This window comes from Labeo rohita, chromosome 11 (genome assembly GCF_022985175.1).
Source record: "Labeo rohita strain BAU-BD-2019 chromosome 11, IGBB_LRoh.1.0, whole genome shotgun sequence".
NCBI classification, from domain to species: domain Eukaryota; kingdom Metazoa; phylum Chordata; class Actinopteri; order Cypriniformes; family Cyprinidae; genus Labeo; species Labeo rohita.
Window position 1 is genome coordinate 14,285,101 of NC_066879.1, and position 27,596 is coordinate 14,312,696.

General features: G+C 30.7%; 1 protein-coding gene across 3 annotated transcripts in view; it reads left to right on the plus strand.

The window, feature by feature from the left end:
- sptbn1 (spectrin, beta, non-erythrocytic 1) overlaps positions 1-22,547 on the plus strand; it is a 101,602-nt gene extending 79,055 nt beyond the window's left edge. For all 3 annotated transcript variants that reach the window (XM_051123109.1, XM_051123110.1, XM_051123111.1), the window contains 20 exons: positions 675-877; positions 962-1,052; positions 1,522-1,668; positions 3,543-3,806; positions 3,881-4,105; positions 4,176-4,265; positions 5,203-5,481; positions 5,704-5,834; positions 7,291-7,495; positions 7,627-8,001; positions 9,347-9,591; positions 10,509-10,647; positions 10,773-10,857; positions 11,054-11,250; positions 11,361-11,464; positions 12,798-12,852; positions 17,232-17,440; positions 19,256-19,429; positions 19,524-19,566; positions 21,283-22,547. In XM_051123109.1, coding sequence (XP_050979066.1) covers positions 675-877; positions 962-1,052; positions 1,522-1,668; positions 3,543-3,806; positions 3,881-4,105; positions 4,176-4,265; positions 5,203-5,481; positions 5,704-5,834; positions 7,291-7,495; positions 7,627-8,001; positions 9,347-9,591; positions 10,509-10,647; positions 10,773-10,857; positions 11,054-11,250; positions 11,361-11,464; positions 12,798-12,852; positions 17,232-17,440; positions 19,256-19,429; positions 19,524-19,566; positions 21,283-21,513 — 3,492 coding nt within the window. In that variant the 3' untranslated portion in view covers positions 21,514-22,547. The remainder of the gene's footprint in view (positions 1-674; positions 878-961; positions 1,053-1,521; positions 1,669-3,542; positions 3,807-3,880; positions 4,106-4,175; positions 4,266-5,202; positions 5,482-5,703; positions 5,835-7,290; positions 7,496-7,626; positions 8,002-9,346; positions 9,592-10,508; positions 10,648-10,772; positions 10,858-11,053; positions 11,251-11,360; positions 11,465-12,797; positions 12,853-17,231; positions 17,441-19,255; positions 19,430-19,523; positions 19,567-21,282) is intronic.
- Positions 22,548-27,596: the final 5,049 nt, after the last annotated feature.

A 27,596-nucleotide genomic window follows, 5' to 3' on the forward strand; every position in this document is an offset into this window, starting at 1 on the left:
TTTGCTAAATAACATTAAACAAAATTGGATATTTTACTATTGTAATATTTCACAATAAAATAAAAAATGAATATTTAATAAAATAATAAAAATTACAATACTGATTTTTTTTTTTTTTTAAACTATACTATACTACACTATTTAATTACACTTAGCCATATTGTGATTTTGATTTGCTAAATAAAAATGCTAAAAAAGACATTTTATTATTGGAATAATTCACAGTAAAATAAAAATAAAATATTTAAGAAAAATAATAGTATAAAAACTATAATAATAAAAATAAAATAATTTTATTTTTTTATTACAATACTAATATTTTTTCCAACTTAATTTCTTCATTTTCAAACCATCTTTTTCATAATTGCACTATGCCTTATTGTGATTTTTAGTTTGCTAAAAAAATGTTAAACAAAATAAGAATTTGTACTATTGTAATATTCCTCGGAAAATAAAAGTATAGTATTATTATTATTATTATTATTTTAATTTAAACTGCAATATTTTTGGCTTATTAAAAGTTCTTCACACCAAGAATAATGATTCTTTTTTAGAACTTTTCACTTAAAGGTTCTTTGGGGGACAGAAAATGATTCTTCTGTGGCAATAAAACCTTTAAAAGTTTAAGCATCTTTGAGCTTCATCTGAGTGATTTCTTCTATATCTTTCTGTAGGAGTATGTTCTGGCCCATACCGAGATGCCCACCACCCTTGAAGGAGCAGAAGCTGCCATTAAGAAACAGGAGGACTTCATGACCACCATGGACGCCAATGAGGACAAGATCAATGGTGTGGTGGAGGCCGGTAGGAGACTGGCCAGTGACGGAAACATCAATGCTGACCGCATCCAGGAGAGAGCAGCCTCCATCGATGACCGGTAACAAAACACATGCAATTAAAGTGAAACTAAAAAGAATAACAGATAAAGGAGTCGGAATGACCTTTAACCTGTAACATGCAGGCATAAGAAGAACCGTGAGGCGGCCGTGGAGCTGCTCATGAGGCTGAAAGACAACAGAGACCTGCAGAAGTTTTTGCAGGATTGCCAGGAGGTGAGCTGTTGTCATTGAAAGAGTGTTATAGTTTAGTTTTATATTTTAATTTTAATTTTAGTTAAATTTTTAGTAATTCACTTGTGTGTTTTTGTAATTTTTACATCTGAATACTGTTATGTTTTTATTAATATTTTGTATAATTGTCTTAAGTATATGTTTTTGATTTTATTTTTAATTTTAGTTACAATTTATAGTAATTTTGTAGTTTGGCTTTTTTTGAATTTTTTTTTTTTTTTTTTTTTTTTTTTTTAAATGCCTGTGTAGTTTTTAGCATTTTTATTTTTCAGTTTTAGTTATTCTAGTACATCAATTTAAAATAAATTAAAATTGATATAAGTATAAAATTAGTATTTATTTCAAGTAACTGATTTTTTTTTTTAAATGGCTTTAGTTTTTATGTGCTGAAAAATAAGGCAAATCCACTAGAAATATATCTTACATTGACTGTTTTGTGTCCTCTGTTCAGCTGTCTTTGTGGATCAATGAGAAGATGTTGACAGCACAGGACATGTCCTACGATGAAGCTCGCAACCTGCACAGCAAATGGCTCAAACATCAGGCCTTCATGGCCGAACTGCAGTCCAACAAAGAATGGCTGGACAAAATCGAGAAGGTCAGTTACCAGTGCATTTAATTTAATAGCACACAATATGTTACATTTTTCTTTCTTTTTTTTTTTTTTTTTTTTTTTTTTTTTTTTGCAATATTACTAGCATATGTTTTTGACCATTTATCGCAAAAATCTATCCAAGCATTGCTTCCTTCATATATCTCCTGCCTTTTGTTGATATGATGAAAATCAAAAGTAAAAAAATAAATAAATAAGTGCTTTACTTGACAGAATCTATAATCTTGCCATGAAAACATCATGCATTCAGTAATTATTTTGTATTGTAGCATTAATATTTAGACAATATGCCTTATAAGACACAATTGCATTGTTTTTTTTTGTGTGATAATGCTTTTCTTAGTATTTTTGTGTTGTTTTTCAGTACAGTCTTCATTAAAAAATAAAAAAATAAATAATAACCCAAACTAGGCTTAAAAAAGAAAAACTATCTACTGGTGGCATAATAAAAAAATAAACTTAATTTAAATTAATTAATTAATTAATTTTATTTATTTATTTATTTATTTATTTATTTTTGTCTCTCTTAATTTCTTAATTTTTACTCATCTTTATGATAATTGTACTAAGCCATATCGGGATTTTGGTTTGCCAAATAAAATATTAAACTAAATTTACTACTGTAATATTTCTCAATAAAATTAAAATTATTGAGTATTTTATGATAATGATACTAATAATAATTGCCCTAAGCCATACTGAGATTTCAATTTGCTAAATATAATATAAAACAAAATAAGAAATATTGCTGTTGTAACATTTCTCAATAAAATAATTTAAGTATTTATTATATTAAATTAAGTATTTATTAATAATAATAATTGTGTTTAACATTATAATTTTTATTTATTAATTTTTGTTTTCTCTTAATTTCTTTGTTTACCTATCTTTATGATAATTGCACTAAGCCATATAGAGTTTTTGGTTTGCTAATAAAATATAAATAATTGAGTATTTAATAATAATAAAAATAATAATTAATTAATTAATTAATTAATTTATTTATTTACAAAATCCAAACTATGCTTGGAACAAGAAAAACTATCTGCCAGTGGCGTAATAAAAAATAAACCTAATTCAAATAATTTATTTATTTTGTCTGTCTTAATTTCTTCATTTTTAAGATTTAAAAGACTTTTATGATAAAGATATTTTTATTATTTATTTTATTTATTTATTTATTTTTAAATGATCAGCTGTTGGAATTAGTTTCTATATATTATGTAAAAAAAAAGTTAATTGCTTTTTTTTTAATATTACAATTTTGATTTTCTTTTAGTTTTGAATTTATATGTCGCAATTTTAAAAAGTTTTTTTATTGTTTTTTTCAATAGTGAAGTGTACATTCATAAATGCAAATTTCTTATTTATGAAACTACTAAATGAAAATTCAGAATTCTGGGGAAAAAGTCACAAATTACAAGAAAGTCAGAATTATGAGTTTATATTGCACAGTTCTGACTTTTTTTCCTCACCATTCTGAGAAAAAAAAGGCAGAATTGTGAGAGAAAAATTACCTTTTGTTTATTTATTTATTTATATTCCTTTGTGAATTCCATACTTTATCAATGTATCATTAATATAACATTCCTAAAGTTAAAAGTTACTATATTTTTTCAAATTTAAGTGAAACCAATGCATTTTTAAACCTTTTTTGCATTTTTTGCATCCTCTTTCTGGCTTGCTTTCTAATCTAGCTGTCTAATAAGCTGGGATTGTATATCACAAATATTGTTTGCTCTATGACAAACTGCTTTTGTTCATCTTTGTAATCTCTCTGAATAAAAGCGTATGCTAAATGCGTAAATGTACGTGAAATTGAATTACATTTAATGTAATGTCATTCTCTGTCTCTGCAGGAAGGGAAGCAGCTGGTCTCAGAGAAGCCGGAGACAGAAGCCATAGTGAAGGAAAAGCTGGCGTCGCTGCAAAAGATGTGGACCGAACTGGAAACCACGACTCAGACTAAAGCCCAGTGTCTGTTTGACGCCAACAAAGCCGAGCTGTTCACACAGAGCTGCGCTGACCTCGACAAATGGCTGGTGGGTCTGGAGGGTCAGATTCAATCAGACGACTACGGCAAAGATCTGACCAGCGTCAACATCCTGCTCAAGAAACAACAGGTTTGAGATAATCAGAGCTGACGGCTGGGTTCATATCGTGAAGGACGAGACTAACTCTTCTCCTTTGTGTCCAGATGTTGGAGAACCAGGTGGAGGTGCGTCAGAGGGAGGTGGAGGAGCTTCAGTCTCAAGCTCACGTCTTGAGACAGGAAGGAAAGGACACGGACGAGGTGGATGGACGTCGGAAGGAGGTGGAGCTGAAGTTTAAGGAGCTGCTGGAACCGTTGCAGAAACGGAAGGACTTTCTCATGGCCTCTCGTGAGATTCATCAGTTTAACCGCGACATGGAGGATGAGATTGTAAGTTTGGGTTTATATATGTGTGTGAATGTTTACCTGTTCATGTGTTTAACTTGTTGTTTCTCTACAGCTCTGGGTTGAGGAGCGAATGCCTCTTGCTACGTCAACAGACCATGGCCACAACTTACAGACTGTTCAGCTGCTTATCAAGAAGAACCAGGTAATGTGTTACAGGTTAACTCGTTTTTATAATAATATTTAAAAACATACACAAATTAGAGATGTTTTAGATCAGAGCTTCATTCAGAATGACCTGGAAAATTATAAAATTATGTAAAATGTGTTGGGTTATTTATTTTTATTTATATATTGCTCTTCAAAAGTATGGGGTCAGTAAGATTTTTATTAAAAAAAAAAAAAAAAAAGACTTTTTTTAGTGTTAAGGGTTTCAATTAAATAAAAATTTGGGTTAAACCTAAAAGAAAAAATTATAAAAACATTTTTGTTACTTGAAATAAACTAAATTTAAAAAGAATTTAAATTTAAAAAAATGTCAGTAAAATTAAAACAAAAACTGAAAATAAAAATATTCAGTTATTAACAAAAACTATATAACACTGATAATATTACAAAAAAAGATTTCTATTTCAAATAAATGCTCTTCTTTTGAACTTTTTATTCATCAAAGAAAAATAAGAAAATAAAAACAATCACGTTTTCCACAAAAATATGAAGCAGCACAACCGTTTTCAGCATTCATACTCAGAAATGTTTCTTAAGCAGCAAATCAGTGTATTAGAATGATTTCTGAAGAATCATGTGAGACTAAAGACTGGAATAATGATGCTAAAAATTCAGCATTGTATCATAGGTATAAAATACATTTTAACATATATTCACATAGAAAACGGCTATTTTAAATTGTAATAATATTTTACAATAATACTGTTTTTACTGTATTTTTAATTAAATAAATGCAGCCTCTGTGAGCAAAAGAGACTTCTTTTAAAAATATTTTTAAAATCTTACCGACCCCATACTTTTGAACTGCTTGCTGTAGGTTGTCATGATAATTATTGCACATTTTATTTAATTAATGTACATAATTATATAGGGGATTTTAACACACCATTACTCAAATGTCTATTTATCCTCAGACATTACAGAAGGAGATCCAGGGCCATCAGCCACGCTGTGACGACATATTCGAGCGCAGCCAGAGCATCCTGAAGGCCGACAGTCCCAACGTGGAGGCCATCCGAGCCCGTCTGTCTGACCTGCAGCAGCTGTGGAGCCTAATCATCCAGGAGACGGAGAAACGGCACACCAGACTCGAGGAGGCCCATAAGGCCCAGCAGTACTACTTTGACGCAGCTGAAGCTGAAGCCTGGATGAGTGAACAAGAGCTCTACATGATGTCGGAAGAGAAGGCCAAGGTCTGTTACATTCCTGTGAATGACATCTGTAAATGTTTTGAGATTCTAGGCTATTTTGCTTCCAGAACATGTCATATTTTGGACTAGTGAAAAGAAAACATCCAAAATGCACATTTAAGTGTTTATTTTATTACACTCTACACATTTTGTCTGTAAATTTCAGTTGCATTACAGATGCAATGCGTGCTGCATTTCTGAAATGTCACACTTGTTCCTTCTCAGGATGAGCAGAGTTCAGTGGCGATGCTGAAGAAACACCAGATCCTGGAGCAGGCGGTGGAGGACTATGCTGAAACCGTCCACCAACTGTCCAAAACCAGCCGAGGCCTGGTGGCCGCCAACCACCCCGAGAGGTACAGAACACCAACACACACTGTTCACACACTTACACACTTAATCTGAATCAAAATAGAATCTGGAACTCATTTTGACTCTGAATCTGCTATTGACATTGACCTTTGTTCTAAATCTACAAATGTGGCTCTAAAACTGACTGATTCTAAATCTGAATCTGATTCAAGTTCTGAAACTGACATCTCTGACACTGACTTAATTCATTTAGAAGATTCTAAATTATTCTAAATTTGTATTTAGATTTCAAACTATTGCTCTGAAACTGATTAAATTTAAATCTAAAATGCAAATCTAAATCTGATTTGACTCTAAATCTAACTTTGACTTTAATTTTCATTCTAAATCTGGATCTAAATCTGCTTTTGACTATAACTCTGAGATTGACTTATTTCAAATCTAAATCTAGCTTTAGATTTGAAAGTTGTAAATACACAACACAGTATTTCTGAAATAAATAAATAAATAGCCTATAATAAATTAATCCTTTATCAAATCTAATTATTCTTTATAAATCCATTAGACATGCTTTTGATTATTAAAATGTAATGAAACGATTAAAATAGAATCCAGAAAATTAATGGAAAACAGATTCAAAAACAAAACTGAATTTGAGAAAAATAATAAAACGTATTTCATAGGGCCTTAAAAACATGTAATTTTGTAAAACTTTTAATAAATTGCTGTTAAATTCTAAAAGTTTCATGATTTCAATTAATTAGACATGCTTTTTGATAAATATATATTTTTAATAAAATAATTTCTTAATATAACCATTCAAATAGAGTCTAGAAAAATTCAAATGGAATTTAGGAAAAAAATAAAACACATTTCGTAGGGCCCTCTTTATTTGATTTGTGTTTTTGTTTTTCTGTAGTTATCCTCTATTATTAAATTACTTTCCTGTTGTTCTATGTTTTTTCGTAGTATCGGTTCAGTAGTAGTGTCGTGGCGTTTTAGTCAGGTATCGTATCGAAGTCAAAATTTTGGTATCGTGACAACACTAATCTGGATTTGAATATTAATCTGATTTTGACTCTGACTCTAAAACTTTAATTCTAAATCTGTATCTGAATCTGTTTTTACTCTAAAACTGACTTTGATTCTAAATCTGGATTTGAATAATAATTAGATTTTTAATCTAACTCTGAAAAATACTGTGGGTTTGAATATTAATCGGATTTTAACTCTAAAACTTGGTCTTGGATCTGAATCAGATGTGGACTCTAAAATTTTGACCCTGACTCTGAAACTTGGATTTAAAATCTGGATTTGAATCTTAATCTGGTTTGATTTTTGCCTTTAAAACTGACTTTAATTTTAAACCTGGATCTGAATCTCATTTTGAAACATTTTAACTTTGATGTTAATTTCATCTTTACTCCATTAACATCTTTTACTGAACATTTATGTTTATGATCTTGATCAACCCTGTCTTCTTCCACGTCCGTGCTGTAGCGAGAGGATCGGCATGCGTCAATCACAGGTGGATAAGCTGTACGCCGGACTGAAGGACCTATCAGAGGAGAGGAGAGGCAAACTGGAGGAGAGGTTCCGCCTCTTCCAGCTCAACAGGGAGGTGGACGATTTGGAGCAGTGGATTGCCGAGAGAGAGGTGGTGGCTGGATCTCACGAGCTCGGACAAGACTATGAACACGTCACTGTGAGTCTGAGAACTGAATTCTAACACTTTGACCTGCATCAAACTAGACTATGATCATTAAACAAAGGTACATTTTGTTAATATTCAAAATGTTTTCATATAATAAATGTATTTGTGTTCCTGTACCGCAGATGTTGCAGGAGCGCTTCCGTGAATTTGCTCGCGACACAGGAAACATCGGTCAGGAGCGCGTGGACGGCGTCAACCGCATGGCGGACGAACTCATCAACGCCGGCCATGCCGACGCCGCGACTGTGGCCGAGTGGAAGGACGGTCTGAACGAGGCCTGGGCCGATCTGCTGGAGCTCATCGACACACGCACGCAGATTCTTGCCGCATCCTACGAGCTGCACAAGTTCTACCACGACGCCAAGGAGATTCTGGGCCGCATCCTGGACAAACATAAGAAGCTTCCAGAAGAGCTGGGCCGAGACCAGAACACGGTGGAAACCTTGCAGAGGATGCACACTACATTTGAACACGACATTCAAGCTCTTGGGACGCAGGTGCGTTGGTCAGATCCAGAAACACACACTCATATTAATACACAAAAGTAATTTAGCTAGAATAAAAAACATAAAAAAAAATGTTTGCGTGTGTGTCAAAAAATGTAATTAAATTTATATTAATGTTATAAAACATTTTATTTATATTTCAATTTTTATGTAGAATTTAAAAAACTGTTTTTTTTGCAGAATATAGAATAAATTATTTTGTCACTGTACTTTGAATGATTAAATACAAGAAAATTATATGTGTAATAAACACATATATAAACTATTAAAAACATTTGTTCTAAAATATAAAAATATTTGTAAAAATGTAAAAAAAAATATATATATATATATATATATATATATGTATGTATGTATGTATGTATGTGTATATATATATATATATATATATATATATATATATATGTGTGTATGTATGTGTGTGTATATATATATATATATAAATGCATCATATTTGGTTTGGAATAATTAAGATTTCGTAATTTCGTTTAAAAAACACTTGACACTTTGATCAACAAAAAATAAATAAAATTCAAAAATATTCTGGAAATAATTTTTAAATAGTAAATTTTGCAATCATTCTGTTGTTAATGTATTTTGGGATTTTTTTTTTTTGCTTACAAAAACAAAATTATTCTAAAATTTTATATATATTACAATTTTAGAGCAATTCAGAATTTGAAAATATTTATTTATTTATTTTTGTTTTATTATATTTTTAAGGGGGGAAAACAGAGAAAATAATAGTTTAAAAAAAATAGATACAGTATGATTTTTTTAAAATATAAAATAAAATTGTACAAAATAATAAAAAATAAATATAATAATTAAATATTTAATTATATTTAATATTTTAATAAATAATATAATAGTACATTTTGCAGTCATACTTTTGTTAATGTATTTCATCTATTTTTTGACTTTCAAAAACAAAATTATTTTAAAAATTTATATATATATATATATAATTGAAATATCGTTTATATTTAAAAATTGTCTGTAACGAATTACATAAGATCATTTGACTGGTCAGTAAAGCCCTTTCTTAAATGACACAATGTGGATTTGTCCCGCAGCCTTCGTTTGTGCATCATTAACTTCTGAAGGTGAACATCCTGATTTACAAGACTATTATTGAACGACAAAGAAGTAAATTAACCAGTTTTATTGACTAACAGCACTGTCCAAGACACTTCACTTAAATAATGGATCTGAAAATTTCATGTCTCTTGAATTCTCACAGTTAGTCTTCCACTAAATGATTCCTTTAACCATCAAATGCTGTGCTACATAAGGAGGTGTTTTACTCACTGCTGCCCCCTGCTTGCATCCTCAGGTCAGGCAGCTGCAGGAAGACGCCGTGCGCCTGCAGTCAGCGTATGCTGGAGACAAAGCCGACGACATCCAGCGGCGTGAGGGCGAGGTGCTGGAGGCCTGGAGGAGTCTGCTGGAGGCATGTGAAGGCCGACGGGCACGGCTGCTGGACACCGGAGACAAGTTCCGCTTCTTCAGTATGGTGCGGGACCTCATGCTCTGGATGGAGGACGTCATCCGCCTCATCGAGACACAAGAGAAGCCCAGGTGTGTGATTCTGACCTGGCTATGCTTTATGGGATAATATTGCTAATAATGTGCCTTTAATTTTAAAATTAAATGTGGAGTTTTAAAAGAAAAAATGGTTCATAAGAACACCAAAAAATAGTTTTAAACTCATTAGTTTTTAATTTTTTTAATTTATTTTTTTAATTATTCATAATATATTACATTAGATTGGAGTCAGTGTATAGAACACAAGTACTATTTAAGTACAAAATATGTATATATAATAAATATAAAATGTATATTAAATAAAATATATTAAAATTATATCATACTATTATAAAAAAAAATAAAATGTCAAACTATTTCAGTGCTAGGGCTTTATAATTAGGACTGGATTATATAGCTAAAATTGTACCTTAAACTTTTTTTTTCTGCTTTTGATTTATATATTAATATTTATGCATTTGCTTAGAAGAGACATAAAGATGTTTTTTTTTATTACTCATATTATTATCTGTAAAATTTAATAGTAGAAAATAAGTATATAAAATAAATATTAAATGTATATTAAATAAAATATATTCAAATATAGAAATTAATATATTAAAATAATATTTTACTAATACATAAAATAAAAAAAAATTCAGAGTTACGGCTTGTCTTTTATAATTAGGACTGGTTGTATAGCTAAAATTTTTATTTTTATTTTTTTTTTTTTTTTATTTATTTTTTTCATTTTTTCACACTTTGATTAATATCTTAATATTTATGCATCTGCTTAGCAGTGACATAAATATTTTTGGATTTACTCGTAATTTATTAATATATGTAATTGTGCATATTTAAAAGTACAAAATAAAAAAAAAAGTATATTAAACAAATTAAAATACATCCAAATACGTTCGTTTAACAAAATGATGGAGGTCATTCCGTGTTCTCTTTGTGCTATTTTTCAGGGACGTGTCGTCTGTGGAGCTTCTCATGAACAACCACCAGGGTATCAAGGCTGAAATCGATGCCCGAAATGACAGTTTCACAGCCTGCATCGAGCTGGGCAAATCTCTCCTGGCACGGAAACACTATGCATCAGAAGAGGTGGGTACCATCCGCAGAACAAGTGGAGAGGTTCAGGACAAGCTTTTTGATAAGAAAAGGATTCAAGAACCATTGAAGAACCATATTTCTTTCTACACCTTCACGTGCATTTACCTCTCCCACAGATCAAAGAGAAGTTGTTGCAGTTGACGGACAAGAGGAAAGATATGATTGACAAGTGGGAGGACAGATGGGAGTGGCTTAGACTGAGTGAGTACGATAGGAAATGATGTATTGAAGCTGCCCTGTATTTGGCATCTTGTGACCGAGGGCATCTTCTCCCATGGTGCTTAGCAACTCTGATATACTTATTTCTGACCTTGTAATGGGAAGTATGTAAAAGGATGTGGGCAGCCTGTGCTTTAAATCATTGACACTGACTTCCCCTTTTGCTGTGTTTGTGCAGTTTTGGAAGTGCACCAGTTTTCAAGGGACGCAGGCGTGGCAGAGGCGTGGTTGCTGGGACAGGAGCCGTACCTGTCCAGCAGAGAGTTGGGACAGAGTGTGGATGAGGTGGAGAAGCTGATCAAGCGTCACGAAGCGTTCGAGAAATCAGCCGCGACTTGGGAGGAACGCTTCTCAGCTCTGGAACGACTGACTACGGTAAGAGAGAGAGAGTGTAGAAACAGCCAGAAGTGTGTGTGTGTGTGTGTGTGTGTTAGTGGGACATCACCGTGACTCTATTTGTTGAACTTCTCTGTTGATTCTGGTAGTTGGAGTTATTGGAAGTGAGAAGACAGCAAGAGGAGGAAGAGAGGAGGAGGAAACCGCCCACGCCGGAGCCTGTCCAGGCGCAGGACGCAGAAACACAGCAAAGGTAAAAACCTCACACACACACACACAGACCACAGCACACACAGCACGGACCTGTAGATGTAATAGAAAACACACGACATGCCATACGGATGTTTTTCTACACTATCAGGTAATGTGTTTTACTTCATACACAGTGCAGTTTCATTTTCTCATTAGATTTGTATAAGCAGTGTTCTTTAAAAGAGTATTTAAATAATGATATCTAATATATATTTTTTATATTAATATATTAAACATATTATTTTAGTAAAAATAATTATATTAAATATATTTTGATTAGTATACAAGTGATATTATTTAATAATCTAAATTATTTTATATTTATATTAATATATGAAATGCATTTAACTAAAAATAATCACATTAATTAAATACATTTTGATTAGTATAGAAGTAATAAAATGTATTAATATAAATAATATATGTATAATAATATATACAATTTATTAAACTAAAAGTAATTTTATTCAATTCTTTTTAAACTGTATATATAATATTTAGTATAAAATGAATATAAATTAATATCATGTTTTAACATAATATGCATATATTAGTGTATTAAGTATTATTTAAAAAAATAATTAAGTACATTTAATATATTAAGATTAATATGAAATTAATATACAAATATAATTAAGGTAATGTATTTATATTAATATATAGTGTATTTTTTAATAATTTTAGAAATTAATGTTTAATATATTTAGATCAGTATGCAGCTTATATAAGTACATATGCTTATTAGTATATTAAATATATTTATTAAATTATATATAAAAATAAAATGTGCGTAAATAAGACATAATAGTAAAAAATAATGACATTAAATTAAATACATTTAATATTTTAGCAATACTTAAAAACTAATATTAAAAATAATAAATTAATATAAATAATATATTTAGATTAGTATAAAACTAATATAAGTACATATATGCGTATTAGTATATTAAATATATTTATTTAATCACGTGATATATAAATAAGACATACTTAATAAATAAGAAATAATCATAAAAATTAAATACATTTAATATATTAAGATTAGTGTAATAAAATTAAGTATCAATATTAAGTACTGTTAACCACAATGTTTTTTGCACATGTCAGTGCTGGTATAGAGAGCGGGGTCACTGATGTAATACAAATATATACATAATAGAATGTAATGACAACAAATGAGATTTACAGAAACTAGTAGAAATGCAAAAGCACACATTCTGCAATATTTATTACAAATCTGCATTTTTCAATGGCAGCACTGTCAGTGAATTTGAAGCTAATGCAATTGTTCAGAAGTGACGTTTTGTCTCTTTGTGTGTTTGTGTTTACAGAGAAGGAGAGCAGATTGCCCAGAACGGACTGCCATCAGACCAAGACTCTCCACGGGTTAGTTACCGCTCCTGTACCTACCCACAATACACTAGCAGTCCACAGACACCACGAACTACCGGTCAGGGACACAGAGAGCTCCCATAATGCTCTCTGATGATCCCTAATCAGTAACACACACCTCTGCACCAGCTGACGTGATACAAACCTGTTTGTCAGCTGTTTATTAACAACAGGCATAATCATTACAGCGTATCGGTGGACTTTATGAAGGCTAATGACAATGTATCTCCATAACTTTGGTGTGTTTTATGGACATGATGTGCCTTAAAAAGATATCAGCAGATAAGTAAGTGATGATGATGAAATGATCCAGCTCAACACTAGCTTAAATCATTAGAAACAAGCAAAAAAACACAGGAATGCTCAATGGAAGCCTATTGGAAATATGGAGCAGTTAAAGCACTTATATGAATGCATCCATACTAATATTAATTGTCCTTTTTGAAGTTGAATGTCTTTTTTCGGAGGATGAACTTCTGATTATTGATTAGAAAAACAGGAACTTTTACAATGCAGAAATTCATGTTCTTCCTCAGTCTTTTTGTGTTGCTTTCCAGTTCAAATGTCTGAACATCCTTAAATCAAAAGACATTTACTGAAGCAAAACGACACGAGATGAGAAGTATTGTTTTCTAAAATACAATGATAAGAAATGCAGTGGCTTCGCGCTTAAAATAATGAAAAATATCTGCCAATGGGGTCAGAAAATTATTCTTGTTTTTCTTTTACATTAAGATTATTTTTCTGACCTCATTGGCAGATATTTTTCCCTTATTTTAAGCATAAAGTCACTCAATTTTGACCTTTATTTAGAAAATAAGACTTAATATAAAAAAACTTAAATGTATTAATATAAATAATATATTTGTGTTAATATATTACATGTATTATTTTATTATAATTAAATTAATATATTATGGTAACGGATAAAATAATATATATATCACAATATTATTTATATTAATATATAAGAAAAATCATTGCTTTAAAGACTTTTTTATTTTACTTAAATTGCATGTATTTAAAAAAAATAAAAACATTTTATATTAAGATTAGTGAAAACTAATGTAAATTAATATGAATATTAGTTCATATGAATTCCTTTTAAAAAGTAGTTTTCTAATCTTTTTGACAGATTTTTTCCGCTTGTTTTAAGCATAAAAAAAACCCAAAAATTTTCATTTCAATTTTCATCACAAAATTTTGATCATTTTTCAGAAACAAGACTTAATAAAAAAAATGTATTAATATACATAATGTATTTGTGTTCATATATTACATGCATTATTTCAGTAAATCAATTTCTGTATAATGAAATGTTATATATTACAATAAGGTATACAATTAATATAATTTATTAATATAAATAATATATTTATACTAATATAAAAATTAGTTTCATTAAACATATTTTTTTCATTTTACTTATTACATGTTTTATTTAAAAAAATTAAATACATTTAATATTAAGATTAGTTAGCAATAATGTAGACTAATATAAAAAATGTAGTTTTCCTTTTAAATTTAGATTATTTTTCTAACCTCTTCGGTAGATTTTTCCCCCCCCCTTGTTTTAAGCATAAAGTCACAAAATTTTGGATTTTTTTTTTTTAGAAAGACTTTTAGAAGACTTTATGCATAAAAAAAAATTAATGCATTAATATAAATATTTGTCATATATTACATGTATTATGTTAGTAAATTAATTTTAGTATAATTACATTTAATATATTAAAATGAAGTATGAAATGAACATAATGTATTAATATAAATAATATATTTATATTAATATATTTATATACGAATTTCATTTTTTTTATTTTACTTATATTACATGTATTATTTTTAAGAAATTAAATACATCTAATATTAAGATTAGTTAATAACTAATGTGAACTAATACAAAATTTGTTGTTTTATGCAAAAAAATAAGGCTTCTAAGTAAATGTATTTAGATTTAACAATGTTTTGATATTTGTACTGAAAAATAAGACAAAAATACTGAGGAAGAACATGATTTTTTGCAGTGTATTTCCTGCCAGTGAATTTTTCTCAATATAAATGGTGCTTTATGAATAGTTATAGATCATTGTAAGTGCATTACTGTTGTTTACTGAAAAAGAGAAGTGTGCTTCCTCCTCTTGACATTATTTTCAGTTTTAACAGACAGTATGTGTGATAGTGAAAGCATAAATTTAAAACCATAGTTTTGATATTTAATTCAGCGCAAATGATCTGCCATGTTTTTGATAGTTTGGTTTTGCTTTTGTTTGTGGTGTTTACGACGTGAGCTTGGGAAACTGAAACCTGTTTTGTGTTGACAGTTCAATAGACTCATTTTTTTGTGTCCGTTTGAGGTGATTTACCATAAAATGATCTGAAAAAATGAATGTTTTCATGTACTTCCAGTATTTGTGTTATCCGTGTGGACAGACTTTCTTTACTCGTCACTAGTTCACTAACAATAAATTAACTAAATCTTTCTCCACAGTTTGTATGTTGTATGTCCTGTGTATATATATATATATATTTGTCTGTAACCTCCTGTGACGTGATTATTGTTACTTCTGTCTTTTTAAATGCATCTCAGCCTTCCTTTATCAGACTTCACTGACTCTCTATGAGAGTTTTTAAGGTTTTTAAGCACAGATTTTAGTAAAGATGCACTAAAGAGGTTTTGTTTGAGTTCCTGAAAGCCGTTTTAGCGGAGCAGGACGCCGCTTGTGGTCCCGTCAGACGGGTTTTGCGGTACAGTAACACATCTGGAGTGAATTCTGTGTGCTGTTGCTTTAAGCATGATGTTTTTCAATCAGTAAACGACTGAACTGATTGAGTTTCAGACATCTGTGAAGTTTCCTGACCTTCTGCCGTGACTGTAGATCGATAGTTTTCCATCTCGCATGATCTTTTTACCTCTAAAGTCAACATGAAATGGCGTTTAACACCTTATTAATTAGTTATGTGATGTGTTTATAGTATTATCTGACATTAATAACAATATCCAATAGCTTGCATAATGTCACATGCAAAAAGATGGAAGTTATTGATATAAGAATTATTAACAATGTGTTTAACTTTTGTTTTTGTCCTGTTTTTCAGTCTAAACATTATTAAATCAAGATATATTTACTTGAGATGCAAAATGAAGTACTTAATAAATAAGAAACAATAGTAAAAAATAATGACATTAAATTAAATTCATTTAATATATGAAGAATATATTAAAACTAATATTAAAATTAATATATTCATGTGAATAATATATTTATATTATATGATTTTTGTATTATTTTGATTATTTTTGTATTATTATTTTAATAAAACGAATTAAATACATTTAATATTTTAAGATTATTAATATAATTTAGAAGTAATACAATTTAGTATAATTTATCAATATTAGCAATATATGTATATTTAAAAAATAATAATAATTCAACCCCCAAAAAAAAAAAAAATGTGTGTGTATATATATATATATATTAATATAAATAAATATAAATATAAATAAAATTAATTTTAAGTCTTGTTTTCTGAAACATTTATCAAAAGGAAGTGACTTAATACATTTTGGTATTTTTTATATTTTATTAGTTTTCAAACTGATCTTAATATATGAAATTATTTAATTTAATATTATTGAAAATAATACAGTAATATAAGCGTTTTATAATATTAATTATTATTATTGCTTGTATTTGTTAGTTTAATATTAATCTAAGTATATTAAAATATATTTAATGAATTCTTTTTAGTAAACTAATATATGTATGTTAATACATTGTTTATTTTTTATAAATTTGCGTAAAACCAAAAGTGTAAGAGTATTATAATGTTAATAAATGATATTTATTTGTTTATATATATATATATATATATATATATATAATTTTATATATTATATATGTAATATATATTTTTAGTCAAATAAAACATTTGTATATATAAATATATTTAATTTTTTATAATAAGTTTATGTTTAATTTTTTTTTTTTTTTTTTTTTTTTTTTTTACTCCATTTGCAGATATTTTTCTTTGTTTTTAGTATAAACTCTTTTAATGTTGACTTAAAATCTCAGGTAATTTTTTTTCTAAAGTAAATGCATGTTGATTTAAGAATTTTGTTCATGTTTCTGCTTGAAAACGGGGCAAAAATGTAAGTAGATTTAGTATTGAGTTCATGTTGACTTTATTCGCTTAATCGCCATTACACTCCATTTTAATGAGATTGTGATCTCTGAATTAGCAGCTGTTACTGTTTTCCTCTTAACGGTTTCTGAAATGACTCTTTCAGAATTCATCCTGTGTGACTGACTTTATAATTGGTTGTAACCCAGTGAAGTGTTTGTTAACTGACGGCGGTGCGTTGGCAGGATGGAGTGGACGGCGAGATGAACGGAGTGGCCGAGAGGAGCTCGAAGGAGCCGAGTCCCATCCCGTCACCGAGCGCAGACAGACGGGGCAAAGGCAGTCAGTCGGCCACACTGCCGGCGAAGGGTCAGGAGACGCCGTCTGCGCAGATGGAGGGATTGCTGCACCGCAAACATGAGTGGGAGGGACACAACAAAAAAGCTTCCAGCAGGTATGATTATCACACTGCAAAATTCACTCTGTCAAAGATCAATTCAAAATGAGTGTTCTATACGTACAACTGGATTGTTATGAATAACTAAAACCCATAAAAAGCTTTTCACTACTTGAAATAAATGTTAACTGGAATAAAAAAAAAACACAAAAAAAAACAAAAGAAAATCAGCTAGTTGTTAAAGCAACATTTCTAATTGTCATTTAGTTTAACATTATGCACCAAAAAAAAACAAAAAAATATATAAAAAAAAGACTAAAACATTTAAATCAAAAAGAAAACAGAAAATGCAAAAAAAAAAAAAAAAACTAACATTAAGAATTCAATTAACTAATTACATTATTAAGTATTACAAATCACATAAATCAATTATACTGTGAAAATAAATTACATTATAAAATTTTTTAAAGTAAAACTTAAAATGAAAACAAAAAAATAAGATTATTGGTATAGGATTTAAAAGAAAATACTATATAAAAATTAGTTATTGTTTGTATATACACAACAGAATTACTAAAACTTCAACTCAAAATAAAAAAAAGGAAAATACAAAATGACTATATATATATACATATATATATATATATATATATATATACATTTTCAAAAAATTAAAAAACTAAAATATTACTGTTACTAAAAAATGTTGTTACTTTAAATAAAATAAAAAACAAAAACTAATTTCCACTAGTTTTTAAAGCAGTATTCTAGATGTCATTTAGTTTAACTTTATGCACCAAAAGAAATTTATAAAATAAATAAAAACTAGACAGATTATAATAAAATATGATGAAGAAAAAAAAAGACTCAAACATTCAAATCAAAAAGAAAACTGAAACTGCAAAAACCTAATTCAAGAAGAATTCAATGAATTAATTTAATTATTATTATTTAAATATTGAAATATTATTTAAATATTTGACAAAAGAATGACATATATCAATTACACTGTAAAAATAAATTACATTGTAAACATTTACATAAGTTAATTAAAATTAATTAAATTAAATTAAAACTTAAAAAAAAAAGAAAGGAAAATAAGATTATTGGTATAGGTTTTAAAAGAATTTTTTTTTTACATTTTAAATAAAAAAATGGAAAATACAAACTGCAAATATTTATATATATAAATAAATATATATATATATATATATATATATATATATATATATACGTATATGTATATGTATACAGCTACAGATACAGAATATAAAAAATATTAAATATTTAAAATTAAAAAAAAAAGCCTAAATCATCATCAGGGGTGCATTAAATTGATCATAAGTGTCAGTATTAACATTTATAATGTTACAAAAGATTTTTATTTCAAATAAATGCTGTTCTTTTAACTTTACTATTCATCAAAGAATCCTGAAAAATAAAATATATCATGTTTTCCACAAAAATATGAAGCAGTGCAACTGTTTTCAACGCTGATAATATTGATTTAGATCGCTTAAATCATTGTGACTCTGATTATCCTTCATACTATGTCATTAAAACCATGTATTTTGCCATGCATTATTTTTATATTTATAATACTTTCCCTGAACATCTGGAAATAAGCGGGTCTCATATGGACGTAGTTAATAATGTGAATCTTCAGTGTGTTTGTCTTTGAAGTCAAGCAGCAAATAAAGATCACGTCACATGAATCAGCATTTTTAAAGCCGTCGTGTGAGAAAATTCCATCGTAGAATTGTCAGTTGATGCAGGAGCGTCTGGATTCATTTCTGGATTGACGGAACATCTTCATTAAAATGACAAACGGATCCAGATGTGCTAATGTGCGTGTGTTGTGTTTCTCGTCAGATCCTGGCATAACGTGTACTGCGTCATCAATAACCACGAAATGGGCTTCTACAAAGACAACAAGAGCGCGGCTCAGGGCATCCCGTACCACAGCGAGATCCCCATCAGCCTGAAGGACGCCGTCTGCGAGGTGGCCGTCGACTACAAGAAGAAGAAGCACGTCTTCAAGCTCAGGTGAGGAGGAGATCTGAGCGCTCCAGTGATTTGATTTGCTGTTTTAATTGTGTTTTTGTACTGTGACTGAACCTGCTGTTGTTTGTCCTCACAGAGTTACTGATGGAAACGAGTATCTCTTCCAAGCCAAAGATGATGTAAGTCTGCTTTTATCATAAGAACTTTATCATAAATCAAGCGATATTACACCACAAGCAAATGTTTGGAGTTTATGATTTACTTTTGCACACTGTTTAGCAGCGCCCTCTTGTGGTACATGAGAAACTGAACCTTTATATGGCAAAATAGACTAAAAGGAAGAGAATGAACACTTTTAATACTTAAATGAATTAATTACGTTAAATTTAACCCTCAATCCAATAACTCTACATTATTAGATTATATAATCAGATATTTAATTCACCCGCACTGTTCATCAACTGATAGATCGACTAAGTATTATTAACTAAAAATGGATTAACTAAAAGTATTAAGAATCATTTTTGGTGATTGAAACTAAGCTAAAGTTAAAAACAAAAATTAAATATTAAAATACATATTAAAAAGTAAGTTTAAAAAAAAATGTCAAATTGACCAAAAAAACTACAAACTAACAGAAATGTTTAAGCTGAAGTGCTAAACTTAATAAAAATAAAACTGAAATAATTGATAAATAGAATAAATTAAAACAAAATAAAGCTATATAGATTAAAAAAAAAGCTTAATGCCATCACAAAATTACTTGAAGTTAAACCAAAGTGAATAGAATTAATCAAAAGAACAATTAAAAAAAAAAAAAAAAAAAAAATGGCAAAATCACATTATAAAATTACTAAACTGAAATAAATTAATAAGGTAAACAGAATAAATAAAACAAACAAAAAAAAAAATACAAATGTATATTAAGACAAAATAACATCCCTAAATTACTGAAAGTTAAATTAAAGTAAATAGAACTAATGAAAAGAACAATAAAAATATATAGAAATTTTTTTAAAAAATTAACAGAAAATGCAAAATTACAAAATTACTAAAAGCTAAACTAAAATGAACTAAATTAAACTAATAAGGTAAATGGAATTAATAGAACAATATAGAGCTATATAGAAATTTAAAAAAAGGCTAAATAACATCACAAAATTACTGAAAGTTCAACTAAATAGAATTAATTAAAAGAACAATAAAAGTGTATAGAAATATTAAAAACGAACAAAAATGGCAGTCACATAACACAGAATTACAAAATAAATTAATAAAGTAAATAGAATAAATAGAAAAGAACAAAATAAAGCTATATAGAAATTAAAAAAAGGCAAAATCACATTGCAAAATTACTAAAAGTTAAACTTATATTGACTTAAACGTATACTTATATTTATATTTATTTTTAGTTTAACTCAGTAATTTTGTAATGCGATTCTGTAATTTTATTATATATTATGTAATTTTATTATATAATTAGATTATATAAAATAATTGATATAATATATATATATATATATATATATTAAAAATACTGAAAAATATCATAAACTTACATAATACATGTTCAGACTGAGAATTTGTTTCAGTTCATTAATTCAATTGAAGTATTTGACAAAAATGCTGTTTTGCCCCAGGAAAAAAACTAAGTTGTAGATAAAACAAATTTGTTTAAAAAATATATACTGTATATATATACAATTTTAGTTTTTCCGCTTCAAAATGTCGTGTTTAATTCAAAAGTGAAAATTGTTTCTACATACTTTTCTCCAGTGGGCAAATATCAATAAATGAGTTTGTCCACACCATGTCCAGCACACATACGTATTTGTGAATGTGACTGACGAGCTGTGTGTGTGTGTGTGTGTGTGTGTGTGTTTTTGCGTCTGAAGGAGGAGATGAACACATGGATCCAGGCCATTCAGAACGCCGGCAGCGGCTCCTCGTCCTCTGAGAAATCAGAGATCACGCCTAGCAACCAGAGCACGCCCGCCTCCAGCCGCGCCCACACGCTCCCGGCGACCGTCACCCTGACGACCGAATCCAGCCCCGGCAAGCGCGAGAAAGACAAGGAGAAGGACAAGGAGAAGCGCTTCAGCCTCTTCAGCAAGAAGAAGCAGTAGACGTCCCAACGCGTTCCGTTTCGCTCATTCCCTCGATTCTTTTACTTCCGACTTTCCGTTCGTGTCCGCCCACCGGTGATGTCCCAGCATGCGACGCTCATAAAGACGCCACACTCTGTGCCTGAAAACCCCGCCAATTGGGTCCAAAGTTGTACAAAAAACGCCCGGAAAAATCGAGAGTGTGCCGCGATTCGGGAGCGTGGGCGACGGCAGTCCCGTTTTTTTACGCTCTTACGTTTCTATCGTGCTTGATTTTGAATTCTGACTATTGCTATCTCTGGTTTTTGTAACTGTGTGTCATTGAGGGGTCTGGATATTTAAAACATTTCCTCAATTTTTATGAGGCTGTCTCACGAGATTCGTCGACAGTGACGCTTCGAAACGATTCCGCTTTAACGACTAGAAGCCGATACACTAATACCGACCTAGATTAACATTGGCCGAGCTGTAAGAACGCTATATAACCTTCAAGAATCATTTGACGTCACGCTTTGGTTTTTTTCTTTCGCCTTCGTTTAATTGTCATTTCTCTTGGGTTTTATCATAATATATGTTTCAAATAATTCTAGTACAAAAGAGTATAAAATTAGATGTATTATAAACACTTTAAAGCATCAATGTTAAGTGAACAGTGCAACATTTACTGGTAAAAAGGTAATGTTACTCCAGTTAAAAAACTACAAAAAGACAAAAAAAATAAATAAATATGAATACGGTTACTTGCTTGTGGACTATAGCACTGAGCATTATCTTTTTTTCTCTTTGTTTTCTCGTTCGGGCTTCATCCCGCTCTCCTGCTCTCTTTGATACATAGTGCGCATCCCCCCTCCGTCACTGTATCTATTGTAATGAGATTTTCATCTACTGCACAATCAAAAGCATCATTATAGGAATGAAATCCTCGCCGTGTCGGGCGTCCTGAGCGCGTATAGATTCTCCGGCCCGACGCTCAGATGTATGAAACCGCACCTGTAGACTTTAACCTCCCTGCCCTGTTAAATATGTGCGATGTCATTAAATGCTTTTAAACATTACCAAGTGTCCTGTCCTTCTCTGTGGGTTTATTATAGCTAGTTGTTGGCACAACAGTTTTTTGAGCAGCAAATCAGCATATTATGATGATTTCTGAAGGATCATGTGACACTGAAGACTGGAGTAATGATGCTGAAAATTCAGCTTTGATCACTGGAATAAATTACACTTCAACAGATATTCACATAGAAAACAGCTATTTGAAAGTCTAATAATATTTCATAATTTTACAGATTTTTCTGTATTTTTAAGATTTTTTTTTAAATTTTATTTAAATAAATTGAGCATTTGTGAGCAGATGAGAATTACTGAAAAATACTGAAGAATACTGTGAAATAAAATGTATCACGGTTTCCACAAAAAAAATAAAAAAAAGATAATTTGTGAGCAGATGAGACTTCCTTCAAAATTTACACATGACTTTTAATTTTTTTAAAAAGTTTTAAATGGTAGGTACTTTTAATTATAATCTACATGTATCATTTCAAGGTTTTAGAGTTGGTAGGATTTTTTATTAATTAATACTTTCATTAAAATGATCAAAAGGGACAGTAAATGCATTTACAATCCTACAAAAGATTCAAAGAATCAAAAGAATACTGAAAAATAAGATGATTTCTGAAGGATCATGTGACTGCAGACTGGAGTAATGATGCTGAAAATTCAACATTTCATGGCAGGAAGAAATTATACCTTACAATATATTCACATAAAAAACAGCTATTTGAAATTGTAATAATATTTCATAATTTTACAGATTTTTATGAATCTTTAAGATTTTATTTTAATTTTATTTAAATAAATAGAGCATTTGTGAGATGAGACTTCCTTCGAAACTTACAAAACATGATTTTTTTTTTTTTTTTTTTTGAAAATTGAAAAGTTTTGAATGGTAGTGTAATATTTTCAATAATAATCTACATATATCATTTCAAGGTTTTAGAGTTGGTAGGGTTTTTTGTTTTTGTATTAATACTTTTCATCAAGGACACATTAAATTGATCAAAAGTGACTGAAGACATTCATAATGTTGCAAAAGATTTCTATTTCAAGTAAATGCTGTTCTTCTGATCTTTTTGTGTATGAAAGAATCCTGAAAAATGAAATGTATCATGGTTTCAACAAAAATATGAACTGTTTTCAACATTGATAATAATCAGAAATGTTTTTGAGCAGCAAATCAGCATTTTAGAATGATTTCTGAAGGATCGTGTGACACTGAAGACTGAAGTAATGATGCTGAAAATTCAGATTTGATCACAGAAATAAATTACATTTTAAAATATATTTACATAGAAAAGAGTTATTTGAAATTGTAATAACATTTCACAATTTTGCTGTTTAATTACTGTGCAAAGACATTCAAAAATCTTACTGATCCTAAACTTCTAATTGGTAGCAAAAGTCTGCATATGCTCTTTGTTTAATCTCATTGCTGCCTAGGAGAAACAACTAGGACATTAATAAGATCTTGCTATTTTTTTAATTTCCCGTGTGTGTGTTGCTGTAAAGCTTTTGGGGGTGACACCTCATAAGTTGTAAAGCGACACACACACACCATCTGTGATCTCCATATGTCTGTGATTAGTTCATGAAGTTTCAACCTGCTGGTTCAGCGAAGGACACAAGACAGAACATCTCACACACCAGCACAACCTTCACGCCAGAACACTCACAATCAGCACGACTTCCTGTCTTGTGACTTAAGCTTCATCTAAAAGAGCATCTCACATCCTCTAACCCGCTGGGAAAGATCTGTTCAATATCTCAAATTATCCGGGAAAGGAGACTCTAAGTCTCAGAGCCAAGTTTTCTTGGGCTGTTACACAATCGATCATTTCTTATGTGGTACGAAGGGTTTAGTTACATAAACAATCCATTAGAAATAGATTAAACAGATTAAAGAATAAGATGATAAACCTTGTATATAGGCAACAAAGTATATTTTATACTGCAGTGCATTTGTTGCTAGTTAGACTCCAGTAATCAGATTAGATCAGGTCTGTGTAATTAAATCCGGTTTTAAATCCAGGTTTTACCTAAACTCACCCCAAACCAAGAGACTAATATCATGTCTGTGTGGTACAATTAGTGCAACCCTGATACTTTACACTGATTTCACACTTAAAACACATTTTATTCCATAAATTTGAGACTGTTAATCTGAAGAATCATTAGAGTACTCAGCATTACACAATCCTTTGATTACAGAAAATTATATAAACCTCTAGAATTGAAATGAAATTCAAAAAGAAGTGAGTTATTTATAATCTTTTGATTCAGGTTGGTAGTTCGAGGCAGGATCGCAAATCATTTGATTTAGTTCAGAACTTCAGAGTGCGAATCGTGAATTATTTGATTCAGATTGTGAATAATGGTTTGTGAATCATTATTCAAATCTGTACTTCGGAGTGTGGATCACAAATCATTTGACTTAGATTGGACCTTCGGAGCGGGTAGTGAATCTTGATTCAGACTGGGACTTCAGATCGGGGTTTGTGAATCATTTGCTTTAGTCCGGAACTTCAGAGCACGTAACGTAAATCATTTGATTCAGATTGAGACTTCAAAGTGCTGATTTGCGAATCATTTCAGATGGGGAATCTTTGTTTGTGAATCATTATTCAAACTGGGACTTCGGAGCATGGATCGCAAATCATTTGATTCAGATCGGGACTTCAGAGTGTCGATCGCGAATCATTTGATTTAGATCGGAGCTTCGGAGTAGGTTTGTGAATCGTTTGATTCAGATCAGGACTTCGAAGAGCAGATCGCGAATCATTTGATTCAGATTGGACTTCAGATTAAGAATCTTTTGATTCAGATTGGGACTTCAGAGCGCTTATCGCGAATCTTTTGATTCAGATCGGGATTTCGGATTGCGAATAATTTGATTTAGATCAGGGCTTCAGAGCGGGTTTGTGAATCTTTTGGTTCAGACTGGGAGTTTGGAGAGTGGATCGCAAATTATTTGCTTTAGTTCAAAACTTCAGAGCGTGTAACGTAAATCATTTGATTCAGATTGAGACTTCAAAGCTCTGATTTGCAAATCATTTCAGAACGGGACTTCGTAAGTGAATCATTTGATTCAGATTGGGACTTCGAATTAAGAATCTTTTGATTCAGATTGGGACTCCAGATTGCAAATAATTTGATTTAGATCAGAGCTTCGGAGTGGGTTTGTGAATCTTTTGATTCAGATCGGGACTTTGGAGCACGTATCATGAATCATTTGATTTAGATCAAGACTTCAAAGCGCCGATTTGTAAATTATTTCAGATCGGGACGTGATCTGAAGTCCTGATCTGAATAATGGTTTGTGAATCATTATTCAAATCAGTACTTCAGAGCGCGGAACGCGAATCATTTAATTTAAATCGGACCTTCTGAGCGGGTTTGTGAATCTGTTGATTCAGATCGGGACTTCGGAGAGTGGATCGCGAATCATTTACTTTAGTTCAGAACTTCAGAGCGTGTAACATAAATCATTTGATTCAGATTGAGACTTCAAAGTGCCGATTTGTGAATCATTTCGAATCGGGACACAATCCAAAATCCCAATCTGAATAATGGTTCATGAATCATTATTCAAATTGGGACTTCGGAGCATGGATTGCGAATCATTTGATTCAGAACGGGACTTCAGAGCACTGATCGCGAATCATTTGATTTAGATAGGAGCTTCAGAGCAGGTTTGTGAATCTTTTGATTCAGATCGGGACTTCGGAGAGCAGATTGCAAATCATTTGATTCAGATTGGGACCTCAGAGCGCTGATCACGAATCATTTTATTTAGATCGGAGCTTCTGAGCAGGTTCATGAATCTTTTGATTCAGATCGGGACTTCGGAGAGCAGATTGCGAATCATTTGATTCAGATCGGGACTTCAGAGCGCTGATCGCGAATCATTTGATTTAGATCGGAGCTTCAGAGCAGGTTCGTGAATCTTTTGATTCAGATTGGGACTTCAGAAGCGCTGATCGCGAATCATTTGATTTAGATTGGAGCTTCAGAGCAGGTTCATGAATCTTTTGATTCAGATCGGCACTTCGGAGAGCAGATTGCGAATCATTTGATTCAGATCGGGACTTCAGAGCACTGATCGCGAATCATTTGATTTAGATTGTGGCTCTAGAGCACATATTGAGAATCATTTGATTCAGATCGGGACTTCAGAGCGCTGATCGCGAATCATTTGATTTAGATCGGAGCTTCAGAGCAGATTGCAAATCACTTGATTCAGATCAGGATTTCGGGCGTGCATATAGCGAATCATTTGATTCAGATCGGGACTTAGGAGTGCATATCTTTTTTCAAATCCATTTTTCGTTCTTTTTTTTTAAACAGTACAAAACCTCAAACCATTAAGGCAGTACAATTATATATATTATCCAGGTTTTACCAAGACTCTTCCCAAACCAAAAGACTGATCATGATGTCTGTATGTGGTAAGCAGTGCAAACTCTGATTTACAATTAAAACACGTTTATTCCATAGATTTTAAACTGTTAATCCGTATAGTTACTAGATTACTCAGCATTACACAATCCTGTGATTATAGCCAATTACATAAACCCCTATAATTGAAATAAAACGCTTATTTAGACCTTAAAACATTAAGCTTTCAAAAAAATTAAATGTGGAGCTACTGACTAGAACTCTACAGCACATTTTAAGTGTTCTCAAGGCTAATGTAGGGTTTAAAAAACAAAATACTGATAATTAAACGTCAAGCACGAGTTTTATTCTAATTCATATGAACACTTAAATATGAACATGTTTGTAAAGTCTCAGATGGTTAAATGTGAGATAAAGCGTCGTTCATTTATTAAGATCTTGACAGACGCGCTGAGCTCTTTAGTCACGTGAATCCGTCTTGAGCAGCATCACTGGTCTCGGGATTTCCTTCCGCTGGGGGATGCTGGGGATGCCCTTCCCGGTGTCCTCTCCGTGACCGTGAACATGTGCACTCACACTCAAACACGTCTCACATCCAAATGCAAGCACAGCATTTGCCCATGCCAGCACATTTGCAGCATGCAATTCATTTT